The following is a 24,731-nucleotide window of genomic DNA, read 5'->3' as shown; positions in this document are numbered from 1 at the left end:
GTAACCCCCGCCATGCAATGATTTGCATCCGTCCTTTACATTTTCCCCCCAAGGGAAACAACTCCAACCTCCGGAATAGGCAGACGACAGACCTGTAAGTGATCGGGGAAACCTGTTTTAAAGAGGCCGGTTTCCAGAAAGCCTCAAGGGGCTTTGTCGCGGGCCTCTACGCACTTTACCTCCTGCCGCAGGGGTCGGCGGGGCGGGGCGGGGCCGTCGTGACTCCGCCCTGCGCGCCATCCTTTTCTCCCGCCCCCGGTCCGGCGGCGCCCAGACCCCCGCGAGCGGGCGAATCCCCGCCGTACGTTCCGCGGACTCCGCTGGCCGCGCGCCCGGGGGCTGCAGTGGCGGCCGCCGCGGCACCGGGCAGAGCCCCGCGTGTGCCCGCGCCCTCACCCCGGGACCGCCGCCTGGGCCGGCGCAGGGCGAGCCCGGGGCTCTCCATGCTGCCGGCCCGGGGGCTGCGGAGTCGGCCGGGTGGCTCCTGCGATGGCGACGGAAGAGGAGGAGGCGGCGAGAGGTGAGGCTGCGGGCGCGTGGCTCCAGCTGCGGGAGCGAGCCCGATGCGCTAGGGGCGCTCGGGCCAGGCTGGGGGGCAAGCGGCCGGCACGGCGACGCCAGGTGGGCGCACTTTGCGCGGGGGCTGTCCTCCGGCCCGGCATCACCTGCTGTGGGCTCTGGGGCCAAGGTCGTTCCTTGCGGTACAGGTGCGGTGCGTCGCCCCGCGCATCCTCCCCGAGAGCGGGAGGCGGGGAGTGACGCCCGCGATCGCCGCCGGCTTTCGGACTGCCAGCAGCCCAGTTTCTTGGCCCCGGGCCGGACGTGTCGACGAAGGTGAGCTGGCGAGGGACCATCCACCCTGTGATGGCGAGCAGCCTGCCCCCGCCCACCACTGGGCGTTCACTTCGCCGTCTGCAGGGACTGCTGTGCGGACTTCTTAGATTTCGTTTTTCCCGTGTATAAACCAGTTGCCTGCAGCCATTAAAGGAGCTCGGGCTCTGCGAGCCCATCCCCTCTGAACTGGAAATACTCACTTCTGTTCCCTTCTTCAAAAACTGCCCAGCGGCAGACGAGCGCGGGGAGGCAGGGCTCTCCGCACTTCTTACTCTCAAAAACCACAGATTGCACCGCAACAGCTCTCTGTCAGCGAGAGGCGGCTCTTGTGCCACTACAGCTTTAGGAAAGCCATCAGTGGAATTGGTTTGTTTCGTTTTATATTTCTTTGGAGTTTTTGTGACTTGAGCTGGAAGCGTTGCTACGTCTTTTTCCTCTCTCTGGTATTCACTGGCGGTCTCTTCCGTGTGACTACTCATATAATTATGGGCTGATCATAAAATATTTGTTACTTAAGACGAACAGGAGGCAGGAAAAAAACCCCATAGAAATAGCTAAAGGAAAGACTGGCAGAGAGAAGTTCAGGGAAGCAGTTTATTAAATTCCCACTTTCCTTTTGGAATATTGTGATGAGTTTAGATTCTTCTCTGAAATACAGCATCACGAGAAGAGGTGCTTTTGAAAAATCCAATACAGTTGTGGGGATTTGGATCATGCGGAGATTTCTAAAATTCTGTCATGTGAATATTTGAAGTCTTTCTGGACGATATGAAGATGTGAGTAAGCACTGGTTTGAAAAGAGAAGGCAGTATGCATCGTTTTAAGCTCAGACATCCTCTCTGCTCTGGCTGTGACTGAACTCTGCCCTTTACTCTGTCACCTGGGTTAAGTTATTGCTATTTAGCCTTGGTTTCTTCATCTGTAAAATGGGGATAATTATAGTATCTGTCTTATAGGATTGTGACAATTAAATGAGATATGAATATATTTAAATACCTATAAAGTGCTTAGCTCAGTTCTTGGGAAATAGTAAGTATGCCGTAAATATTAGCTTAATATAGTTATTAATTTACAGCTTCAATTTGCTTTGTGAAAGTAATGAATCTCGTTTACCCTATTAAGAAAGTGTTGTTGCACACAAGCTGAAATTGGCCAAATTGAAAGACTATTTGGGCTTTTCTGAAAAAAAGAGCTGTGAAAATATACCTACCAATTCAAAACAGGGCTTTCACCAGGTAAGTCTTATGACAAGTATTTGGACAAAGTTTACTGATATTCAGCTGAATACCAGATGTTAACTTGGGAGTGATCAACACTAATCTTTCTTAGGTAAGAGGAGCAAAGTTTCCATGGGGGCCGGAAGGGCCAGCATTTATTGAGGTCCTATTATGTACCAGGCATTTCATGAGGGAGACCTTCTGTGGCCTCACAGCAGCCCTGTGATGTAGGAGATATTATCTCCCTTTCATAGATGAGGTGAGAACACTGAGGCTGTAGCCAGAAATTGACAAACCTGAAGTTAAAATCTGTGACTACTGCCTGGGCTGCTCTCCTTTCTTTCCTGGCTGGCTGGATGGTTGATGAGCAGTGTGCTCACTTCCAGACACCCTCTTTATCTAAAGAGGGAGAAAAAATATATTGTTACAAGTTCTCCCATTCCTGGAGAAGAAAACTGAAACAAAACAGAATTCTCAATGTCAGAATCCAGGGCCGTGTTTTTTTTCCCTGGCACAAAATCCTTGCAGATTCCTTTTTCCTAGGCAATTTGACATTCAGGCCCTCACGGTAAAATAAAAATCTGGGAATTCCCTGGAGGTCTGGTGGTTAGGGCTCTGCCTTTCCCCTGCAGGGGCCACGGGTTCAATCCCTGGTCAGGGAACTAAGATGCTGCATGCTGTGCAGCGAGGCCAAAAAAAAAAAAAAATCTAAGACTGGTGTATGGAGAAACCTCCCCATGGTTTGGTTCCACTGCTGAAAAAACTGGGCGCCTGGTTTTGAAGATGGCCATCCAAAATCAGCTGGTACATAATTGCCCGCTCACTTGTTTTTGACAGGCTTATGGTAAACACCAAGATTAAGCAAGCTGTCAAGTGCCTGGGCGTCCTCCTGGTAACGGATTCCAGAATCCTTGGAGTTCGGAAGCAGCCAATCTTGGGGGAGCAGCACATTTCCCACGACTGACTGCCAGACTTGCTCTTCGGTCTAGGCATCTGAGGGGCAGCTTTCTCACCTTCCCTTCCCTCCACCCCTATCTTTTACCGTCCCATGTTCTCACCTGTGATGTTATCAGACCCAGCTCTTTTGAGGTGCAGTTATAGTGGCTTAAGTTCATTTTTGTCATTCGTGACATCAAAAGTCATGTCTTAATCAACTTTGCATAAACTCTTTTTCCTGGCCTAGATCCTTAGGCAAAGTTTCAGCCTGACGTGCATTACTCAGGATAAACCAGGATGGACTAAAATTACTTTTCACATGTTTTAGGTTAAGGAAAGAGAGAGGAAAAGAGAGAAGGGGGAGGAGGAGTGAGGAGAGGAGGGGTGGAGTAAAGAGAGAGGAGGAGAGAGAGAGGGAAGTAGCCGGGTAGAAAGGGTGTAAAGGGGGGACAGAGGGGGAGGAGATGAGGGAGAACGAGGCGGAGGAGGGGGTGGGGAAGTAAGAAAAGGAGCACTGGGGGAAAGGGGAGAGGGCTGAGGAGGGATGGAGGTGAGGAGAGATGGGGGAGAGAAGGAAGGGAGGGTAGGGACTGCCACCCATCAAAGTTTGACTCCAGGAAAAATAAAAAGAAATTTAATGTTTAAAATATATGGGAGGGCTTCCCTGGTGGCGTAGTGGTTGAGAGTCCGCCTGCCGATGCAGGGGACGCGGGTTCGTGCCCTGGTTCTGGAAGATCCCACATGCCGCAGAGCGGCTGGGCCCTTGAGCCATGGCCGCTGAGCCTGCACGTCCTGAGCCTGTGCTCCGCAACGGGAGAGGCCACAACAGTGAGAAGCCCGCGTACCGCAGAAAATAAAAAATTAAAATAAAATATATGGGAAAACCAAAATATTCGTAAATACAGTGATTTCAGTGTACTTTTTTCCTTGTGGAAAGACTTCCTGGTTCTAAAAAGCATGATCTTTTTCTGTGCGGTGAACATTGATTAGAGCATCCTTTCGAAACCCCTCCCTTTACATAATGTTCAGGACATCATAAACAAGGTGATAACATTTCATTCTATAGCCCTGATTTCAGTTGCCCCATTGAGCTGAAGACCTCCAGATTTCCACCACGACAGCTGAGTTCAGGTGCCTGGGATCTGGGTCAGCATCAGCATCACCAGGGGCTCAGTGAGCCAGGTGCCCCGCAGGAGACAGGTGTACCTGAGCCATCTGCCTTTGCTTTGAGACAGTGATTTCTTGCTCTGGTTTTTGCAAGTCTGTTGTATGGAGTGGCTCCCCCCAAATCTCAGCCCTTCTGTACCCCCTGCTTCACCCAATGCCTCTCTCCTTCCGGGCAGCGGGAGGCTCTGAGAACTTAGAAGAACCTACAATTTAAGCTCTTAGTGGAGCTGCGACCCCAGGTGAAAGATGTTCTCTGCAGTAGTGTGTAGTGTTTCTGGATAGTTACTGCTAATTTATGAAGCACTTGGCTGTACACGCTCCCCGCCCTGTTTTCTTCTCTTACTCGGGTGTAGTCACATTCACTGGTCTCTGACACGTAGTGTTATATCACTTTAGGCTATAATATCTCGTTTACCCAGCGTGCAATTTTTAACCTTAAAATATTTTAAAACTAATTAAAATATTTAAATCAGTCCAGTTATATAATGTTAAAATTCTCATTTGAAAATACTTAAATGTTGGTTGGCATGATAAGAAATTTGTCATTTATCTAAGTAAATTAGTATTTCGTTTCTCTAGTCTTTAATCTTATGATTTAAATCTCTAGATAGTATCTTTACAGAGAGAAAAACAAAGGAGACTGAAGGAAAAGGACATAGAGACTCATTCTTCCTCTCAGCATGGTTTGCATGATAGGATGCTTACAATTGAGGATCAAGATGATTGCTATAAAACAGCAATTTCCAATACATTCCAAATGTTTTACTTACAATATTTTATTAATATTTTTACTTAGGTAAGAAGCATGCTTTACTGTATATGCTGAGCCTATTACAGGGAAAGTAGAGAAGCATCCATCAACTTTCTCTTCCGAAACATCTCCACTGTGTCTCCCTTACACGTACTAGACTCAGTTATGTGCCTTTCCCCATATGGTTTAAACGGTCCCACGTCCAGGCCTCTGCTTAGGCTGTTCGCTGCTCCTGGACTGTCCTGCCCTCTCTCCAGATGGGCCTGTAGGAGTCTTGAGGGCCGAGCTCAGGAATCACTGTGTTTCATCTGCCTGTGGAGCAGAAGATCTGGTGTAGGAAAATCAGCACAAGCTTTGGAGCCAGGCCATTGGGAATGTGAGTGCGAGTTTATATACTAGCTATGTGACCTCAGCCAAATTATTTAACTTCTCTGAGCCCCAATTTCCTCATCTATAGAATGGGGGTTAAAATTTTACCTACCTTGGAGAGTTATGGTGAATTAAATGAGATGATTCCAAACTGTGTAGTGAAATCTGATGTTCAACAAATGATTTTTCTTCATCTCCTCATGAACTCTTCCCAGAACTTCCCCCATCCCTAGATGGAAATGATTCTCCCCTTCTATTTCCACACTGTAGATTTTGGTGTGCCTATGAGAACATTTGTGCCTGCTTGCCACGGCGTATGTACGCATCTTAGCTCCATCCTTGGGTGGCACATTCCTAGGAGAACAGGGTTGGTTCTCGATCATCTTTACAATCTTCAACTCCTCGTACCTATTAAGTACCTAATCAAGTTTTATCGATTTTAAGTGAATATTGGTTTGAGGTACAGGCAGGGCTGGTTCATTCATAAAGTATCCATTCAGTACGTACTTACTACTGTTCTAGGCAAACAGAGATAAAGAAATGGATAAAGCAAGCAAAAGGGTTAAAGAGCGTATAAGATGTATTAGGCGAGGTGAAAAGGCTGATGTGTCGTATAAGATAGACCTTAGCAAAATCTATAGTTCAACTGCTAGGAGTGAGCCTCCTCACCCAAAGTTGGGAAAAATTATATCTAGTTTGTGGGGGAGGGACTCAGAGAAGGCTTTTAGAGAAGAGGTCAAGTTTAGTACTGGTGACTAGACAACTCTTGTGGAGGCAGCCCAGAAGAGTGTCCTCCAGGACAGAGACTAGGCATGGATATGGAAAATTGTCAGTGATGTGCTTGGAAAAACTGTTGCTAAGATCCTTTGGGTCTGGCCAGGAAAAGTGGAAAAGGAAGAACTGACCTGTCGTTGTCTTGTTAGTGTCATCGAGGGCTTCCACTCCCACGCCTATGATGTGGCAGGACAGTTAACACAGAAAGCCTGAGTTACAGGCTGGTGATTTGCCTTCTCTCCAAAAGGAAAGATCCATGTATCTTCTTTTTGGTCCCTGGCCAGCAAGAGAGCTTTTGTATCACCCTGAAAGGCTACTTGTGGCATATTTCTGATCAGAAAGAAAAAAATCAGAGGTCCTGGTTCTTGGCAGATGATTAGTTGTATGGTCTTAGCCTTCACTCCAAGTGCACCTGGGACACTACTTTCTCTCATCCTCTTTTCCCTGAAAAAAAGTAGCTGCTTATATCTTTAAATCCATTTCACATTCTTTCTTCTGAAAAGCCTCGCTAGTGCTATTTCATTTATTCCCATTGCAGCCAGTTGAGAAGCAGGTTTCTGGACTTGCATCATCTGTTCAATGTAATGACCTATGTTGTTCCACTGTCCCCATCACTGATGTGCCCCTCCTATGGACATGTGCTCCTGGCCTGCTCTCAGACCCTTCCCATGCAGCTGCACGGGACAGGGCTGCACCAGGCTCTCAACCTTGACTTCCAAAACAAACAGTGAAGGTTTATAAACCAAAAGGAATCCATTGCCAGGCAAGTCAGAACATGTTCCTAATGTGAAAAGAGCACTCCTGGAAACACCTGTTGTGTGTGATAACATCAGAAGATGTTCTTATTTTGATTCAGACACCGAGCAGAGGATCTCTGGCTTAGAAGTTACTTGAAAGCAGAAGCTCTTATATATATATCAAAATACCTTTGCATCTTTTTTTCTTAGGAGAGGAGAATATAGGGAGAAGAGGTTGTTGTTGAGCCTAGACGGTACCAAAACCATGTGTATTTTATAGAAATACAGATTGTAAAAGAGAGATCAGCATACCATGAGCAGAGCTGAAATTGAACACTTTTCACAGCAGAGATCAATATATGTTTAAAGGCATAGAAGATAGTGAAGATTAGTAATTGTTTTGTCAAAATCTAGAGAATAGTTTTTACTGAAAAAGTTGAACGCAATCTCCGGCTCTACATTTGTCTTTCTTCCCAGCTCCCTGGTTGGAGTATTGGATTTCCTCTCTGAGTTACGTGGTACCCAAAGTGAGGCAGTGCTTACACTACCAGGGAGACAAACCGTATTGCATTGTAGGGAGGCCATCTCTTCTGGAATGAGTCATCCAGGCAACAGCACTGACCTAGAAAAGAGAGACCAGACTCAATTTTCCAGGCATCCTGGGGCTGGTGTTCTTTAGGACAATTCTCTTTTCTTTACTTTTCAACTTGAGTTCACATAGAGCTTTTGGCTTGTCAGTTCCTTTCAGCAGCAGTAACCATTGCCACCTCCGGGACATGTGGTCACAAACCAAGCAGCCAGATCTTAGAAGGACGTTCGAATTCACACCTCAAATTTTAGAAGACGTCTAGGCCGAATTCTTTATCAAGAGGTTTTTTTTTTTTTTTTTTTTTTTTTTTTTTTGCGGTACGCGGGCCTCTCACTGTTGTGGCCTCTCCCGTTGCGGAGCACAGGCTCCGGATGCGCAGGCTCAGCGGCCATGGCTCACGGGCTCAGCCGCTCCGTGGCACGTGGGATCTTCCCGGACCGGGGCACGAACCTGTGTCCCCTGCATTGGCAGGCGGACTCTCAACCACTGCGCCACCAGGGAAGCCCCTATCAAGAGGTTTTAAAATAATTTTTTGTTAGCTATTCGTTTAGGAAGAGCCCGAAGGCAGCTTTAGATTCTGATCATCATTATAACTATGGGATGTTATCCGTAGATAATACTAAAGTCATAAATGTCATGTCGGGTTTTATTACTTTTAAAACTCATACTGTGTTTCAGTTTTAGGACTTCAGCGTTTTCCTGTTGCAGTGGCAGTGCTTCCCGCCCCACCCCCTTTTAAAGGGCCTCCTTCTTTCTAGACTAATCACCATTGGGTGAAGAGATACGCAAATATTTTTGTGCACACTGACAAATTTTTTTTTCCCGAAGTTAACTGAAGGTGTCTTACTTTGTTGACACTTCAGATGTGAGGAGCCATGATATCTTTTGTAGGTTCTTTGCATATCAAATCATACCTGACTAATATTAATCATGATAATCGCCTACACCGTGTTTCCTATGTCCTCATAACCTGCAAGCGTCGTGTTTTCCTGTGTCGCAGTGCTGTGGGGAAGCCCATCAGAATCTAAAGATGTTTCTGTGACTTTAGGAGAAAGCTGCTGATAACTGAAAATGCTGAACCCTGCATTCTTATGCATGAGGATCAGTCAGGCCTGGACCAGGTTACGGGAATTTTCTGTCTCAGTGTGGAACAAATTCTGAATGAGCTGCTTTTTCTTGCTTTTGCCATCCTGGGTTCGGTTATAATGCCTCTGAAAGATTGGCCTTTTCTGCAACAGTCGTCGTCAGGGAAGCATTCTTAGGTACTTATATCACTCTGATTATATTCTGCATCATAAGTGCGTGGTTTCCCGTGACTCCGATTTCCTTAGAGTCATTCTGGGTGTTTCTCTTCCCCCTTTGCCCCATTTCAAAAGCTTAGCATGGATCATTCTCACTTTCTGGCTCTTCTAAAGAGTGAATAATTCTTAACCTTTATTGAGGATTTACTCTGTGCTAGTTGTCTAAATGCTTGACATGGTATGATTCACGAATCTTCAGCAAATCTGTAAAGTTGGTACTGTTATTGTTCCATGTTTCTGAGGAAGAAATTGAGACACAGAGATTTTAAGTACGTTGCCCAAGGTAAAGTTTGCATAGTGAGTAGCAGAACCAGGATTTGAACCCAGGCAGACTGGCCTCCAGAGCTTTTATCCTTTTCTTCGAAGCCTGCTAGACCTCTGGATGAGGTGCCATTTCTGTGATGTTCTGATGTCTAAAACTGAACTTCTGTTGGGAGGGGGTGTGGAATACTGGCCTACTTTTGGCTTTGGAAGAATGTGAGCTCTTTCACCTAATAATTGTGTGATCTTTGGCATGTGTACCAGTCAGGGTTCAACCAGAGGAGCTGAACCAGTAGGAGATATGTATATTAAGAGATTTATTACAAGGAATTGGCTTATGCAAATGTGGGAGCAAGCCAGACAAGCCTGGAATTCGTAGGCTGGGCCATCAGAAAAGGCAGGCTGGAGCTCTCAGGCACAGACCCGAAGCCGCTGTCCATAGGCAGAGTTTCTTCTTCAGGGAAGCCTCAGCTCTGTTTTTAAGGCCTTTCAACTGATTAAATCAGGCCCACCCATATCATCTAGGATAACCCTAGATAACCCTAGCCCAACTCTAACCCTGACCCTAATCTAGGACAGTCACCCCTATTCATGTCGACTGATTATAGAGTTTAATCACATCTACGAAATACCTTCAACAGCGGCACTTAGATTCGTATCTGACTGAGTGAATTGAGGACTGTAGCCAGCCAAGCTGACACGGCAAAAAGACCGTGGCAGCAAGTTACTTCATTCCTCTGAGGCTGTTTCCTCATACACTAAACCATCGCCATAGGGCTGTTGTGAGGATTGTACGAAGTAAGGTATGTAAAGGTCACGGTGCCTGGCATGTAAAGATTCAGCACAAGATTATTTAATTGGTGGTGGTGGTGGAAGTGGGGATGCTGACAGCAGCAGCAGCTGTGATCTCGCCCAGCATAGTGACTTAATCCCCTTTCCTATCACTCTCCTGACCAGTCTGGTTTACTGCAGGGAGTGCTGCCTAACTGATGTTCCTGCCGAAAATCTCTTCTCATCCGTTTTTCTTCTCAAGACTATATTGGAGAATTAAAGTAGCTCACTACTCTCCATCTTTGAAAAAAATGTCTTACTGCAATCCAGACCCACTGTGTTTATAGCTTTCCTCAGTATATTACTGCAGTAGTGTAACTCCCTCCCCCGAAAGCGCTACCCACCGCTTGCTTGCTAAAAGCTCGAGGGAGGGAGGACTGCCTTCCCCAGTGGCATTGAGTGCTTTTGTTTTTGTTTTTGTTTCTGAATTTCTGTAGTGATTGAGAGTGGGACATGCATGAGAACTGTTTCTCCAAAGGAGGCTACTGTATTTAAGCTCTGTTTCTTTTATTGAAAACTGTAGTGTAACACACGGCTGGGCATCTTGTTTCACACTCTGAGCCTCAGTTTCCTCAACTGTAAGGTGAGTGAATTGGACAGGATAATGTCTTTTGTTTCCTTTCCCTCCTCTTAACCTTTTATTGCAAATTAAGAAAATCAGGTGTATATTTTTAGGGTTTTATATTTTATAGTAATTTTTATCTTTTTGAGCAAAAGTTGTTTGTTTTTTTCCAGATCAAAACAGATACTTAAAAGGCAGTACTTTTGAATATAGGTCAATCAAACAGTAGTTGAATCAAATAGTAAATAAAGAATTAGCCAAGAGAATCTTCCACTTCCCCACTCTATCAGATGAGAAACAACTCGTTAACAAATGAACGAGCTTAGGAACTGTTAAAAGTCTATAGGAATGACATCTTTGGCATTGAATGTCATACAGCAAGCGAGCGGGCTGTGAACCTTAACATTTAAGATCACGTTCCAGATTTTATTCATTGAAATGCGTAAATGATGCCTTTTCCCAATAATTTGTCCTTTTTTTCCATTTCACCGCACCACCAGCAGCACTCGAGCCTTTGGTTAATACCTGGTAGAATCCCAGCTATTACAGGAGGATCGATCCGATTTCCAGTTCCATGAAGGAGCGGTCTCTGGTCACCATCATATTCTCAGCCCCTACAGCACGGTGTCTGCTTCATAGGAGCTTGATGAGTATGTACTGATGGCACGATATGCAGGATGTCCAAGGGCCACAGCTGACAGGTTCCACTCACCAGGTGACTAGGCCAATAGGGGACTTGGCTAGCTCTTTTGCTCCCACGCCCTTTCTACCTGCTGTGTTGTACTGTTGTGCTGCAAACTGGGGAACTGTCTTTTTAGCTCATTCTAAGGCTTAGAAGCCATAAATTTCCTATCCTCCTGTATCCTACTCCTCCCATTCACACCCATGCAATTGGTTTGTGTTCCACCCTGAGCACTGCGCCCTCATGACCAGATATGGAGGGCCTTAGCATATGCCATGCAGGAGATCCAGGGCACCTGCTTATTTTAAAGCCATTTTTAGTACCTAGTCAGATGGGAACGATGTAAGCAAATCCACATGTTACGTCACACGTGCTCTGGAATATAAATGCCTTTGCACAGAGCAAGCCTGGGAGATCCCTGGCCCCTCCTTACTAGTAGCAGGGATGTGTCATATAGGAAACCAGATTGCCCTCTGGCCCATTTTAAGCCAGGAGGCCCAACGTAGTCCATGCAGCGAACACCACTTAATCCCTGAGGCTCTCTGACACCCTCGCATTGTTCACTGTCATACTCCCGGACTGCTTTCCCCACCCCAAAGTGGATCCTTTCTCCTATCTGCTGATTGTCTGAGTCCACTCTGACCATTCATATCTCTTCCCTAGTGTCAGCCTTCTGCTTACCTCTGTGACTCTGACTTGAGCTCTCGCTTTGTCTATGCTGTATTTGGTCACAGTGAATAATTCCCTGCTCTTCCCTCTTTGGTTTTTTGTTGTTGCTGTTCAACATGCCAGCCGGACATTTGGTTTGAAAATGTAAATGCCATGCTGGTCACTTCTGCAGATGGCATATTTTAAGGAGGCTTAGTCAATCTGGTAGACAGATTCTGAATCCAAAAAGATGTTGATAGGGTGATACCAAAGAAGATTAAACTTAACAACAAAAAAAAGGGCCAGCACCTCAGTGTAAAACAAAATGCAGACGTATGAAATGGTAAAGATGTGACTTAACAGCAGCCCGTAGAAAAGACAGATTTGGGTTTACCCCAGAAAATCCCTACCTGGGAATCAGGAGACTTACATAGCAGTCCCTCCTCCATCAATGTCTGGCCGTATGATAAAGGGCAAGGAACTTAATCAACTATGGAACTCTGTTTCTTTCTTGGAAGAAGAAGGAGCTACACTAGACCATCTCTAATGTCAGTTACAGTTCTAAAATTACATGAATGAATCAACAGTTTAAATTTTATTTATTTATTTTTGGCTGCGTTGGGTCTTCGTTTCTGTCCGAGGGCTTTCTCTAGTTGTGGCGAGCGGGGGCCACTCTTCATCGCGGTGCGCGGACCTCTCACTATCGCAGCCTCTCTTGTTGCGGAGCACAGGCTCCAGACGCGCAGGCTCAGTAGCTGTGGCTCACGGGCCCAGTTGCTCTGCGGCATGTGGGATCTTCCCAGACCAGGGCTCGAACCCGTGTCCCCTGCATTGGCAGGCAGGTTCTCAACCACTGCGCCACCAGGGAAGCCCGAATCAACAGTTTAAAGTGAAGGCCCAATGTATAAAATAAAAGCTAGTGCAGTCTTATACATAATGAAAGTATAATCAGAACATTATCATTCAAAGTTCTACTCTCCTCTCTGTGGAGGTGACAATTCTTGGACGTTGAGTTCCGATCACACCACACATCAAAGTATTTTTAGCCAAAGTATGTTCAGAAGAGAGCAACCAGGCTAGTAACAAGGCAACCTATGGGTAATGTTTGAAAGAATCACATGGTTTGGCTTAGGGGAGAGAAGAATTCAGGACAAAAGTGTGGGATATTATGGTTGTCCACCAAAGTTTGAGGGGTTCTATACTATATACAAACTATCTGAGATGCCACCTCCTTCCTGAAGCCTTCATGGAGTGCTGTGACCCAGAGTTCTCCAAAGATACCTTCCATTCCACCTTGTAGTTGGGTTATTTCTATACTTATCTGACTGAACTCTTTGAGGGTGAATGCCATGTCATACTTATCCTTGCATCCTCTCTAGCTTCTAATTCAGTGCCTTGCACAATAGTAAGTATGCAAGTACTTGCAACTGAATTAAAACTTATTAGACTTATCAGACATAGGGATGTTGGATAGAAATTACAGAGAGACTTTTTGGCTTTCCAAGAAGTAACCTTTTCGAATAATAAAAACGTCTTAAAATTACATGGATTACTATGTAATCCATCGCACAACCCATTCATTAGAATGGATAAAGTTAAAAGGGCTGACAGTGCCAGTTGTTGGTGAGGATGGAGCAGGTGGAACTCTGAGATACTGCTAGTGGAAATGTGGAACGGCATAACCGCTTAGGGACACAGTGTGGCAGTTTCCCCAAAATGTAACCATGTACCTACCTTGCAACCCATGTTCTGTGTCTAAGTATTTACCCAAGATAAAGGAAAACATTTGTCTAAGCAGAGACTGGTACATGAATATTTGAAGCAGCCTTATTTACAATAGCCACAAATTGGAAATAAGCCAAATGGTCATCAACAAATGAATTCCGTGGATACACAAAATATGATACCCACCCAAGGGGAAACAAATTGGCAATAAAACCGCACAACAACGTGGATGAATCTCAAAATCATTTTGAGGGAAAGAGGCCAGACTCAAAAGGGTATGTCATATGATTCTATTTATATAAAATCTAGAAAATGCAAACAAATGGTTAAAAAACTAAAAGCAAGTCACTGTTTGCCTGGGATTGGGGTGGAGGGAAGGGCTTGGGGAAACCTTTTCCTGGTTTTTTCATGTCTTAATTTTATGGTGGTTTTTGATATGTAGAAAATTTAACTTTTTAATGTAATCATTTCTTTTGCGGTTTTTACCTTTGGCCTCATACTTTGAAAGCCCTCACTTTAAGGTTATGTAAATAGTCACATATTTTTTTCTTTACACTTTTTTTTATGATTTTATTTTCCTACATTTAACTCATTCATCCAGCACAAATTTATTTTGGTAAATAGCGGGAAATAGAGATCAGTATTTTCCAAATAGGTAAGGGATTGACCTAATACTAGTTAATTGAATAATCCGTCATTTCCTCAGTTAGTGAGTGTGGGTGGTGTGTCAGGGATTGTTTTAAGGTGGGAATACAAACATGGTCCCTGCCCTCAAGGAGCTGTGTCTGGTGAGAGAGAATGACTAGTGACCAGATAACTACAGGGAAGTGGGATCAGCTCAATGATGGTATCAATTACAAGGTGCTACTGGATTACATAGGAGGGGCCCCAGTTAGGTGTCAGGTTTGGGGGGCAGTGGTCAGAGAGGGCTTCTTTTGGAGATAACATGTCTTGACAAGTAAGTTTATGTTAACCTGATTTGGGAACAGGGCGTTCCAGGCATAAGCATGCCTAGAGAAGCAGAGCCAGGGGGGAACCTGACATGACTGGGGACTGTCACTTAGTGCTTTGTGCCTGTTGCCTGGGTCACGAGTAAGAGAGCGGCATTGCGGTGAGGCTCGTAGGGAGGCTGAAAAACTTTGTATTTCATGTCATCTTAAATTCAGCGGGGGGCTTCCCTGGTGGCGTGGTGGTTGGGAGTCCGCCTGCCGATGCAGGGGACGCGGGTTCGTGCCCCGGTCCGGGAGGATTCCACATGCCGCGGAGCGGCTGGGCCCGTGAGCCATGGCCGCTGGGCCTGCGCGTCCGGAGCCTGTGGTCCGCAACGGGAGAGACCACAGCAGTAAGAGGCCCGCGGACTGCAAAAAAAAAAAAAAAAACTTCAGCGGGGAGCTGTACACCCGAAACTAACATAACATGGGAAGTCAACTATACTTCAATTAAAAAAAAATTCAGTGGGGAGCCACAGTTGAATTTTGAGCAGCGAAACGCAGTAGTCAAAGCTCTTGTGCGATGATCGTACTGCTGGTGGTCTGCATATTGAGTAGCGTACTGCTTTTTTCACAGCAACGATCACAGTTTTGAATTATGTGTTTGGTTATTGATGAATGTCTCACATTACCTTCTTCAGAAGCGGTGGGAGAAATTTCTTGTTTACTAATTATATGAGGATTTTCATGTGGAGATCTGAATTATCTGATACAATACTTCTGGTTTAATATAGCTCTGTAGCCGCCCCTTAATTTGACTCAGACCTCAGTCATCTTTAACAGTTACATCATCATTCAATCTGACCGTTTGTGTCAGGGTAGAGAGAGGTGCACATCGGTATCCATTTAGATCTTTTGCGTGGCCATAAGCCCATTATACCCAATTCAGGTAAGTAATTAATGTCCTACCTACTATCTGTCCAGCAAAACTTCATAGATTCCAAGAGGCTTCAACATTTATCTCATTTTTTTTCTTATCAAAGCTCTGCAAGGGAACTCTAGTCGGTATCATAACGTCTATTTTACAGATGAGGACTCCACAGAGAGGGTAAACCACTCACCTGGAGCCACACAGTGAGGTGGGGAAGCTTGGACAGAAGTGCTCTTGGCTGTGCCTGGTTCGCTGCTCACGTGTGGGAAGCAGTGTTACTGCAATGGGGGCTGAACTTGAGCTGGGCTCCATGAAGGCCATACGGTCAGGAGGTTCTTCCCTCAGGAGAATCGTCAGAAATCAGTACAGGTTGTCAGGTTACTTCGTCACTCCCCATGAAGAAGCAGTGCTTTCGGCAGACTGTGGCTATTCCCTGCCACAGACAACAGCCTTTTATGGACTCTGTGGTGTCACAGTTCTTTCCAAAGCATTAAACATGCTACCTGATGGGTGCTTTCAATCGGTTATCCAGCGTGGCTGCCACTTTCAGAAATCAGAACAGTTACCTGCTCTCCCTGCCTCCTCAACAAAAGGAATCCTCTATAGGCAGGTAACGCTTGTGGAAAATTTCTTCTTGACTCTTCCTTAAATACTTCGCCAACAGACCTCTCTTTCACACACAGTTTAGGACAAGGGTCAGTCTGGACTCGTGTGCATTTGATTAGAAACTCCCTGTCGCTTCTCTTTAGGAAAACATTAAGATGTGCCATGAAAGTGGCTCAGTATGTTCTCATATCTTCAGCAACAACAAGTTCATGGTGTCAGCAGTCTGTATTTGCTCTTTGGGTTTAAAAAACAATATAAGAGAGAGTGGCATGGACATATATACACTACCAAACGTAAAATAGATAGCTAGTGGGAAGCAGCCACATAGCACAGAGAGATCAGCTCGGTGCTTTGTGACCACCTAGAGGGGTGGGATAGGGAGGGTGGGAGGGAGACGCAAGAGGGAAGAGATATGGGAACATATGTATATGTATAACTGATTCACTTTGTTATAAAGCAGAAACTAACACACGATTGTAAAGCAATTATACTCCAATAAAGATGTAAAAAACAAAAACAATATAAGAAGGGCCGCATACATGACTCTTCAAATATTGGTATAAATTTATCCTTTCAAAAAAATGCCCAAGGCTTTGCATAACACAAAACTTTGGGGGGAATATTTATTTTTTCTAAATTAAAAAAATAGTATGTGTTAGTTGTAGAAAATTTGAAAATTTTTATTTTCAAATAATTTTAAATTAAGGAAAATAAATGCATTCACCATGTTCTTCATTTTCTGTATTCTGATGCTTTCACATGTGGGACCCTGCTGATTCGGGAGGGACTGCCCCTCCCAGGATCCGCCCACTGAGAGTAAACAACTTGCCCTGTGAGTGCGCTTGTCAGATACCACACCAGCCAATCCGGAGCCCACGCCCCGGCCACCTCCTTCATTGGGATCTCACACTCTGGGCTACTGTCTGCCTGTCCTAATTGCCCCTGGGCCAGGTACCAGACAATGAGGGGCAGCCCCGATGCCCCACAGGCTGCTGAAATCATTCAAACTAGCCCAAACTAAACCTGCTCAGCCTGTCTTGCCCATTCCTTCCCACAGAAACCACAGTAGAGACTCTTACCCACAGATGCCCCTCTCCCTCTGCCTCCTGACTGGCCCTGGTGCTTTCCCTTGTGGCCCCATGTGGCCTGGCATGCCCCCTCCTCCTGGGAACCGTGAGTAGCAGTCTGCCTTTTTGTCTCCTGATCTGTTGGCCTTACTGTACCTTAAATCTTCTATTAATATACTGTATTTTTAAGCAATAAAGAAACGTACAAAATTTAATGTTTCATATAGCATTTACTCTTTCATAAATAATTGGAAAACATTGTATTTAAAAGCTGCATAGTGGTCCATCCCATGGTTGCAGCCTAGTTTTTTAGTTGTTCCCTTGTTTGTTGGTACCTTTAGGTTGTTTTTAGGTTTACACTGTTGAAATATTTTAGTTCATTTCTATGTACATCTTTAATATTTTTAGGATAAACTCAAAGAAATAGAATTCTGGGTCAAAGGATATAAGTATCTTTGTGTCCCTTGATACAGTTTTCCAAATTGCAGTTTAGAAAGGTTATGCCAGTTTTCATTCCCACCAGAAGTATATGAAACTGTGAGAGTGTCTCTCTTCTCACCTCTTCCCCTTCTTCAAGACTCCTTTGTGGGTACAATAAGTTATTAGGATAAGTCAGTTTGATAGGGGGAAAAACGTTTCTTTTCTCACTTCAGTAATTCTCAGGTGATCTGTAATGTGGTCAACCTAAATTTGAAGGAATGACCATAGTGGGGTTGTGGAAGCTAATCACTCTCTCCTGTATTTCAGAACTAGGAAGTGAGGTTGGCGTTTATTTGAGCTTCACTGCCTCTTCCAGACGTTATTCCCCTCTGTCACTTAATGACAGGCATGCCTTGGAGATACTGCTGGTTTGGTTCCAGACCACTGCCATAAAGCTAATACTGCATTAAAGTGCGTCACAGGAATTTTTTGGTTTCCCAGTGCATATAAAAGTTATGTCTATACTCTACTATAATCTGTGCAATAGCGGTATGCCTAAAAAATGTACATACCTTAATTTTGAAATACTTTATTACTAAAAAGATGCTAACCATCGTCTGAGCCTTCAGTGAGTCATAATCTTTTTGCAGTAGCAACATCAAAGATCACTGATCACAGAGCACTGTAGCAAATATAATAATAATGAAAAAGTTTGAAATATGGCGAGAATTACCACAATGTGATACAGGGACATGAAGTGAGCTGTTGGGAAAATGGTGTCAATAGACTTGCACTATGCAGGGTTGTCACAAACCTTCAATTTGTAAAAAACACAATATCTGCAGAGTGCAGTAAAACGAGGTGTGCCTGTACCTTCGTTTGGGTTTTCTGTTTATTCACCCCTCTTCTATCCTTATTTTAATCATCTACCCACCTCCAGGATGCCGCCCCTTGTGTTCTTAGACATCTTCCTCTCCTGCCCATCCCCTGATGTCATCCTGGATGACTTTGGTCTTTCTTCTCTTCCCCAGCATACCCCATCGTCACTGCACTGCAGTGCCCCCTGGGCACCTCTTACTAGGCCCTTGAATCAGCTGCAGATGCTTTACCTCTGAATCCCCAAGTCTGAACTTCTCCCTGCTGACCATGGTCTTGTATTTTTATGACTCTGCCACTTACACAACATTCCAGCCACCTGCCTGTTCTTTCAGCTCCTTTTTGGTGTCTCTTGCTTTCCTACCAGCCTGTACTCTGTGACGCACTATTTTACTACAGTTGTCCCTTGAACAACGGCGGGGATTGTGGTGCCCTACCCTCCATGCAGTCAAAACTCCTTGTATAGCTTTACAGTCAGCTCTCTGTATCCATGGTTCCACATCCACACATTCAACCAACTGCCAACTGTGTAGTACCCTAGTACGTATTTAGTGAAAGAAATCCTTGTATAAGTGGACCTGTGCAGTTCAAACCTGTGTTGTTCAGCGGTCAATTGTAGGATGTTGTAGGCGTCACTTCTTCAATGTTCTTTTGACTTTCTGCATACTTCCCCGGCTAGTGACTGGCCTTGGGCAAGTAAAGCCACCTATTTTCTCTGCTTTGGTTCTCCAGCTTTTAGACATCTTGCTACGTTTGAAGTCAAGGCCAAGAGTATAAAATTTCCTCCTCCAGCCTGCGCAGGAGAGGTGGATCCTTCTGTGATGCTTTGATACTGTATCTGAGATAAGTGGTGGTTGATCCTTAGGTGGGACCCGGATCCCCATGCGGAAGGGTCTTTGGCTTTCCCTGCTCATGCTTGGCGGCAAAGCCTTATTTTCCCAGCCAAGCCGGAGAGGGTTCAGTGAACAGCTCTGAGTACAATCTTCATTACAGAAATAAATAGGGACCCAGGTAAGAAGTGAGCCATTCAGGTTGGACAAAGGTGGAATGCATTAGGATAAAAGTTATAGCTTATGATGGGAAGACTAGTTCCTGGAAGAGAGAACAAATGTGCCCTCTGCCTTAGTGCTGATTGGCCAAGAAACAAAGGGGGCTGGAATGCAGTGCTAGGTAACTTCACTAGCTCCCTGCCACCTGGAAATCAAGCTCAGACTCCGCAGTAGGACATCCAGGGCCCTCCACCAACTAGCTCAGTCTGTGTTTCCAGCTTGATTTCCTGATGTTCCACACTGTATGCAGCCATACAGATCTACTTGCTATTCCCTAATCGCTCATATATATTCTTTTTTCTTTCTGAACTGTAGGTATGTCTTACAGAAGTAAGACACGACACTTGTAAAATTTTAGAACAATACAGAAAAGTAAAAAGGAAAAAAAGCTTTAATTGGCCACTCAGACAAAACACTTGGAAACATTTCACTGTGTTTCTTTCTAGATTTTTTTCCCCCCGAAAATACATTATCTTAGTTTCTTGATATTATGTAGTCTCTGTGTCTTTCATCCTGCCTTTTAAACTAAATGTTACATAAACATTTTCCATATTTATAAAACCCATAAACATTATTTTATTTTTTGTCAACAACAGAAATTTATTTCTCATGGTTCTGCAGGCTGGAAGTCTGAGGTCAGAGTTTCAGTGTGGTTGGGTTCTGGAGAGGGTGCTCTGATGGTGCAGCTGGCCAGCTTCTTGGTGTAGCCTCATGTGACAGAAAGACTGCCAGCTCTCTGGCCTCTTCTGATAAGGCACTAATCCCATTCTTGAGGACTCCACTCTCAGGATCTAATTACCTCCCAAAGGCCCCACCTCCAATCACATTGGGGATTAGATTTTATATGAATTTTGTGGGACACATTCACTCCAAAACAGCATCCAGATGGGTGCTAAGACAAAATTAAAATTACGTCCTCTTATTTCTGCCTCACATTGCCTATTAACAAACCAAGTAGGGAGTGCTCATCCCCTGAGAAGGAACGTGCTCCTCAGAGCCCTGTGCGAGGTGGTACCACAGGAAAGGAGAGAGGGGAGAGCAGCTTGCTGCTGAGATTTTCTGAGTGTTAGAGATCAAAGCCTTCACCGTGGGAAGCCTGTCAAATAGCTGAAGCTGTGACTCTCCAACTTCACAAATGATGATGCATGTAACAAGTTTCTACTGAAGAGCTGTAAGCGTTGGAAAAAAAATGTTTATGGAAAGGGGCCAGACAGACTCCCAGGCAGAAGGGCAACGTGGGTATCAACCAAGAGTAAAGCACTTTCAACCTCTCTGGTCTACAGGTCAGGTTAAAATTCCAGACCCTCTGTGTGGAGACAAGGGAACCCTCCTACACTGTCGGTGGGAATGTAAGTTGGTACAACCATTATGGAGAACAGTATGGAGGTTCCTCAGAAAACTAAAAACAGAATTACCATATGATACAGCAATCCCACTCCTGGGAATATACCCAGACAAAACTATAATTCAAAAAGATACATGCACCCCTCTGTTCATAGCAGCACTGTTCACAATAGCCAAAACATGAAAACAACCTAAATGTCCATTGACAGGTGAATGGATAAAGAAGATGTGGTACATATATGCAATGGAATACTACTCGGCCATAAAAAAGAACAAAATAATGCCATTTGCAGCAACGTGGATGCAACTAGAGATTATCATACAGAGTTAAGTAAGTCAGAAAGAGAAAGGCAAATATATGATATCACTTGTATGTGGAACCTAAAATATGGCACAAATGAACACATCTACAAAACAGAAACAGACTCATGGACATAGAGAACAGACTTGTGGTTGCCAGGGAAGAGGAGGGGATGGAGAGGGGTGGACTGGGAGTTTGGGGTTGGTGGATGCAAACTATGACATTTAGAATGAATAAAAAACAAGGTCCTAATGTACAGCACAGGGAACTGTATACAATACCTGTGATAAACCATAATGGACAAGAATATTAAAAAGGAATGTTTCTGTGTACAACTGAGTCGCTTTGCTCTACAGCAGGGATTGCCACAGCATTGTAAATCAACTATACGTCATTAAAAGTTTTTATATTTCAAAAAAAAAAGGAAAAGAGTGCATGTGAATTAAACATGTATAAATAAGACCAAAATTAAAATAAAATTCCAGGCCCTCTGACTTTAGATTAAATAACAGGGCAAATACCAAGTAGAGCGTTCTTCAAATGCAACAACTGGATGATGTTACAAGAAAATAAGTGCTTCCTAGAATATAACTTCTATCAGCCCCTGAAACGTCTTCCTCCAAGCCACACCCACTCGCCAAAGGTGTTGCACTTTTCAACGAACAGAAGAGGGAGACCCGTGACACAGGCTGGTATCATAGGGAGAGACGTTAAATGTCATTTTTTTGACATGTAAAAACAGGATGCTAATTTATTAGTGAATGCAAAGTGTCTCCCTCATAAGACTTTGTCTGGGTGTCCACGTGGTTTCCTTCATTTTCTCCCTGTAGGTAGACCCACGTAGAAATCCTGCCTTTGAATCAAAGTTCAGATTCTTCTCCTCTTCCACGGTGACTGAGGCTGAGATGGTGGAAGAACCAGGTTATCACAGGTGCAATTCTTCCAGAATAGGAAGGCATGCACTGGAGTCTGAAATTGAGTACCCTTCAAAAAGAGTAGGGGTGTTTGAAGTGTGAAGATTCTGTTGACAAGTCCTGTTGAAGAGAATGGATGGAAATTTGGAAAATTACCTAATTAGGCTCTTGTATCTCAACACCCACTATGAACCCCCATTTTGAGCAAGATACTCTGCTGGCTTCAGTTAAGACCAGTCTGGCTAAATATCTGCTTTTCTTCAGGGTTTGTATGGCTGTTTGGATTGGAATTCAGGAAAGGTGGTCATGGGGGACACACTTGCCTGCCTTTTCCAAGTGTAGTAAGGATTCATGGATAAATAAATCTTGATGGACTTGCATGAAATATCAATGAATCCTTTTTTTATATACATTTTTGAAATAAACATTTATTTTTGGCTGCAGTGGGTCTTCTTTGCTGTGCATGGGCTTTCTCTAGTTGCGGCGAGCAGGGGCTACTCTTCATTGTGGTGCGCAGCTTCTCATTGCAGTGGCTTCTCTTGTTGCGGAGCTCGGGTTCTAGGCGCGTGGGCTTCAGTAGTTGTGGCACGCAGGATCAGTAGTTGTGGCTCATGGGCTCTAGAGCACAGGCTCAGTAGTTGTGGTGCACGGGCTTCGTTGCTCCGCGGAATGTGGGATCTTCTTGGACCAGGGATCAAACCCGTGTCTCCTGCATTGGCAGGAGGATTCTTAACCACTGCACCGCCAGGGAAGTCCAAAATATCAGTGAATCTAAACCTCATCCCTATTTTGAATTTTCTTGGGAAGCTGCATTTCTGGATGGTGCATGATGGTTAGGTATCTGGTTTCTGGTCTGATAGGTGTTCTGTCAGTTTAGTGTGCATTTAGTTTCATGTGTGAGAAGGTAAAATTTGTTTTGAAAAAGTCCAATTTTACTGACCAGAGTCATATCAGCAGATGCATTTTCTAACGCCTGACTTTGATATGTTTTCTGGATTCATTACCCAAATGTCATTTTTAATGATAGCATAGGATTATACTAAATGCATTTAGCATAGGATTATACTAAATGCATTTGTTTCACCACCTGTTCATGGTGTTCTCTTAGTCTGAAATACCCATCCAAAAAATGCTTTCAAATGTTGCTCCTTTCCCAAAACAGAATTAAGTGCCCTTCCCTCTGTGTTCTGGCAGCATAAACTCATAAACCTGTGTCTCCATCTAGGTCTAATTGCAGTCAGCATTTGATTTCTATGTCTGTTCACCTGCATATGCACAAACATATACAGGATCATAAGCTTCTTAAGGGCAGGTACTAAATCTTAACCCTTTTAGACATATTGTCCACCTGGTTTAAATTCTTAAAGAAGACTGTGGAATAATACTGTGTTTTTACTCTCTGCTGAGCAAAAGCTTTTTCATAATTTCTATATATATAGCGAGTTGGTATTTTTCTTGAATAGTGCCAACTAGTACTGCATTTTTATTATTGACTAAGCATCTTACAGTAATTTGTCAGTGGTAAGAAACAGTATTTGGTTTCCATTGTAATGCATTAGCACAAACCTGTGAAACAACTACTGCTTGTTATTCCAGAGAGCTACTTCCAATTGCCAAATCTCATGCCACACAGTGCCTTTTTTTTTTTCCAGCGGACAATCAGGTATATTTTTTCCTTTTGTGAAAGAAAAATAGTAAAAATGAAGTAATGGTAGGGAGTAGGCCTCCTTGTTTGTGAAGTAGGTATAGTGGGGATTTGCATATTCCTTATTCTGGGAATTTCATCATCCCAGCAGCCCAAATACATGAATCTGGAAATCCTGATTTTACACCTCTTTCAGATTCTCTTTTGAATGTCTGGGGGTAATGAAATGAAATGTGATTCATTCCTTCAGCAAACCCTAAACACCATATGTCAGCCCCTGTGCTAAGATTTGGAGCTAAAAAATGACATGATTCTGAAAGCTTTCCAATGATGGAGCTTACAGCCTAATTAGAGGATCTCATAAATCTTTCCCCTGCCTCTTCTTCTGTGGATTCCATGAGCTGAACACCATTTGGCATCCTGAAGAAGAGGATCTTAATGAGGCAACAAAAAGCACCAGAAGCAATTAAATTTAAAGTGAAAGCATTTAGTACTGAGAAGGACACAGAAACCAGTTCTGTGGTATTCTTGAAAAAAGTGCATAACCTGAATTTAGTCATGAGGGAATAACAGAAAGAGTTAAACTGAAAGACAGTCTATACAATACCTGCCCAGTACCCTCCAAAAATCTCAAGAAAGATGAAAGAAAACCAGATGTTTAAAGAAAACTGAGGACAAATAATAGACACTTAAATGTATCATGTGATCCTGGATTGGATTCTGGACATTAGGGGGAAGATTGGCAAAATTTGAATAAGGTGTATAAATTAACTAATAATACTACATCAGTGTTAATATCCTGGTCTTGATAATTAGACTGGAGTTAAGTAAGACATTACCATTTGGGGAATCTGATTGAAGGGTATATGGGAATTCTTTGTATTATTTTTACAAGTTTGAAATTATTTCAAAATTAAAAGCTTAACGTTTTTTAATTAAAAAAAGATTCAAAGACATTTAACTCAGTTCCTTTTCTTGACTGACACCTTAAGCATCTGCAGTGGTTCATCAACAATGGACTCTTTTTGAATGAAAAGAAATGACAGTATAAGAGGCTTCTGGGACAACATCAAGCGCACTAATATTCACATTATAGGGGTCCCAGAAGGAGAAGAGAGAGAAAGTGGCTGAGAACATATTTGAAGAAATAATAGCTGAAAACGTCCCTAACCTGGGAAAGGGGACAGTCACCCAAGTCCAGGAAGTACAGAGAGTCCCATACAGGATTAACCCAAAGAGGAACAAACCAAGACATATTGTAATTA

At 44.0% G+C, this 24,731-nt stretch overlaps 1 protein-coding gene across 3 annotated transcripts in view; it reads left to right on the top strand.

Annotated features, from left to right (window-relative positions):
* Positions 1-291: 291 nt before the first annotated feature.
* ARNTL2 (aryl hydrocarbon receptor nuclear translocator like 2) overlaps positions 292-24,731 on the top strand; it is a 92,555-nt gene continuing 68,115 nt past the window's right edge. For 2 of the 3 annotated variants that reach the window (XM_032646284.1, XM_032646283.1), the window contains exon 1: positions 292-520. In XM_032646284.1, coding sequence (XP_032502175.1) covers positions 490-520 — 31 coding nt within the window. In that variant the 5' untranslated portion in view covers positions 292-489. Of the gene's footprint in view, positions 521-1,099; positions 1,201-24,731 lie in introns of those variants that run through there. The other variant, XM_032646286.1, reaches the window with a different exon arrangement.

This window comes from Phocoena sinus, chromosome 10 (genome assembly GCF_008692025.1).
Source record: "Phocoena sinus isolate mPhoSin1 chromosome 10, mPhoSin1.pri, whole genome shotgun sequence".
Taxonomy (NCBI): Eukaryota; Metazoa; Chordata; class Mammalia; order Artiodactyla; family Phocoenidae; genus Phocoena; species Phocoena sinus.
This window is presented reverse-complemented; position numbering and strand designations above follow the sequence as displayed.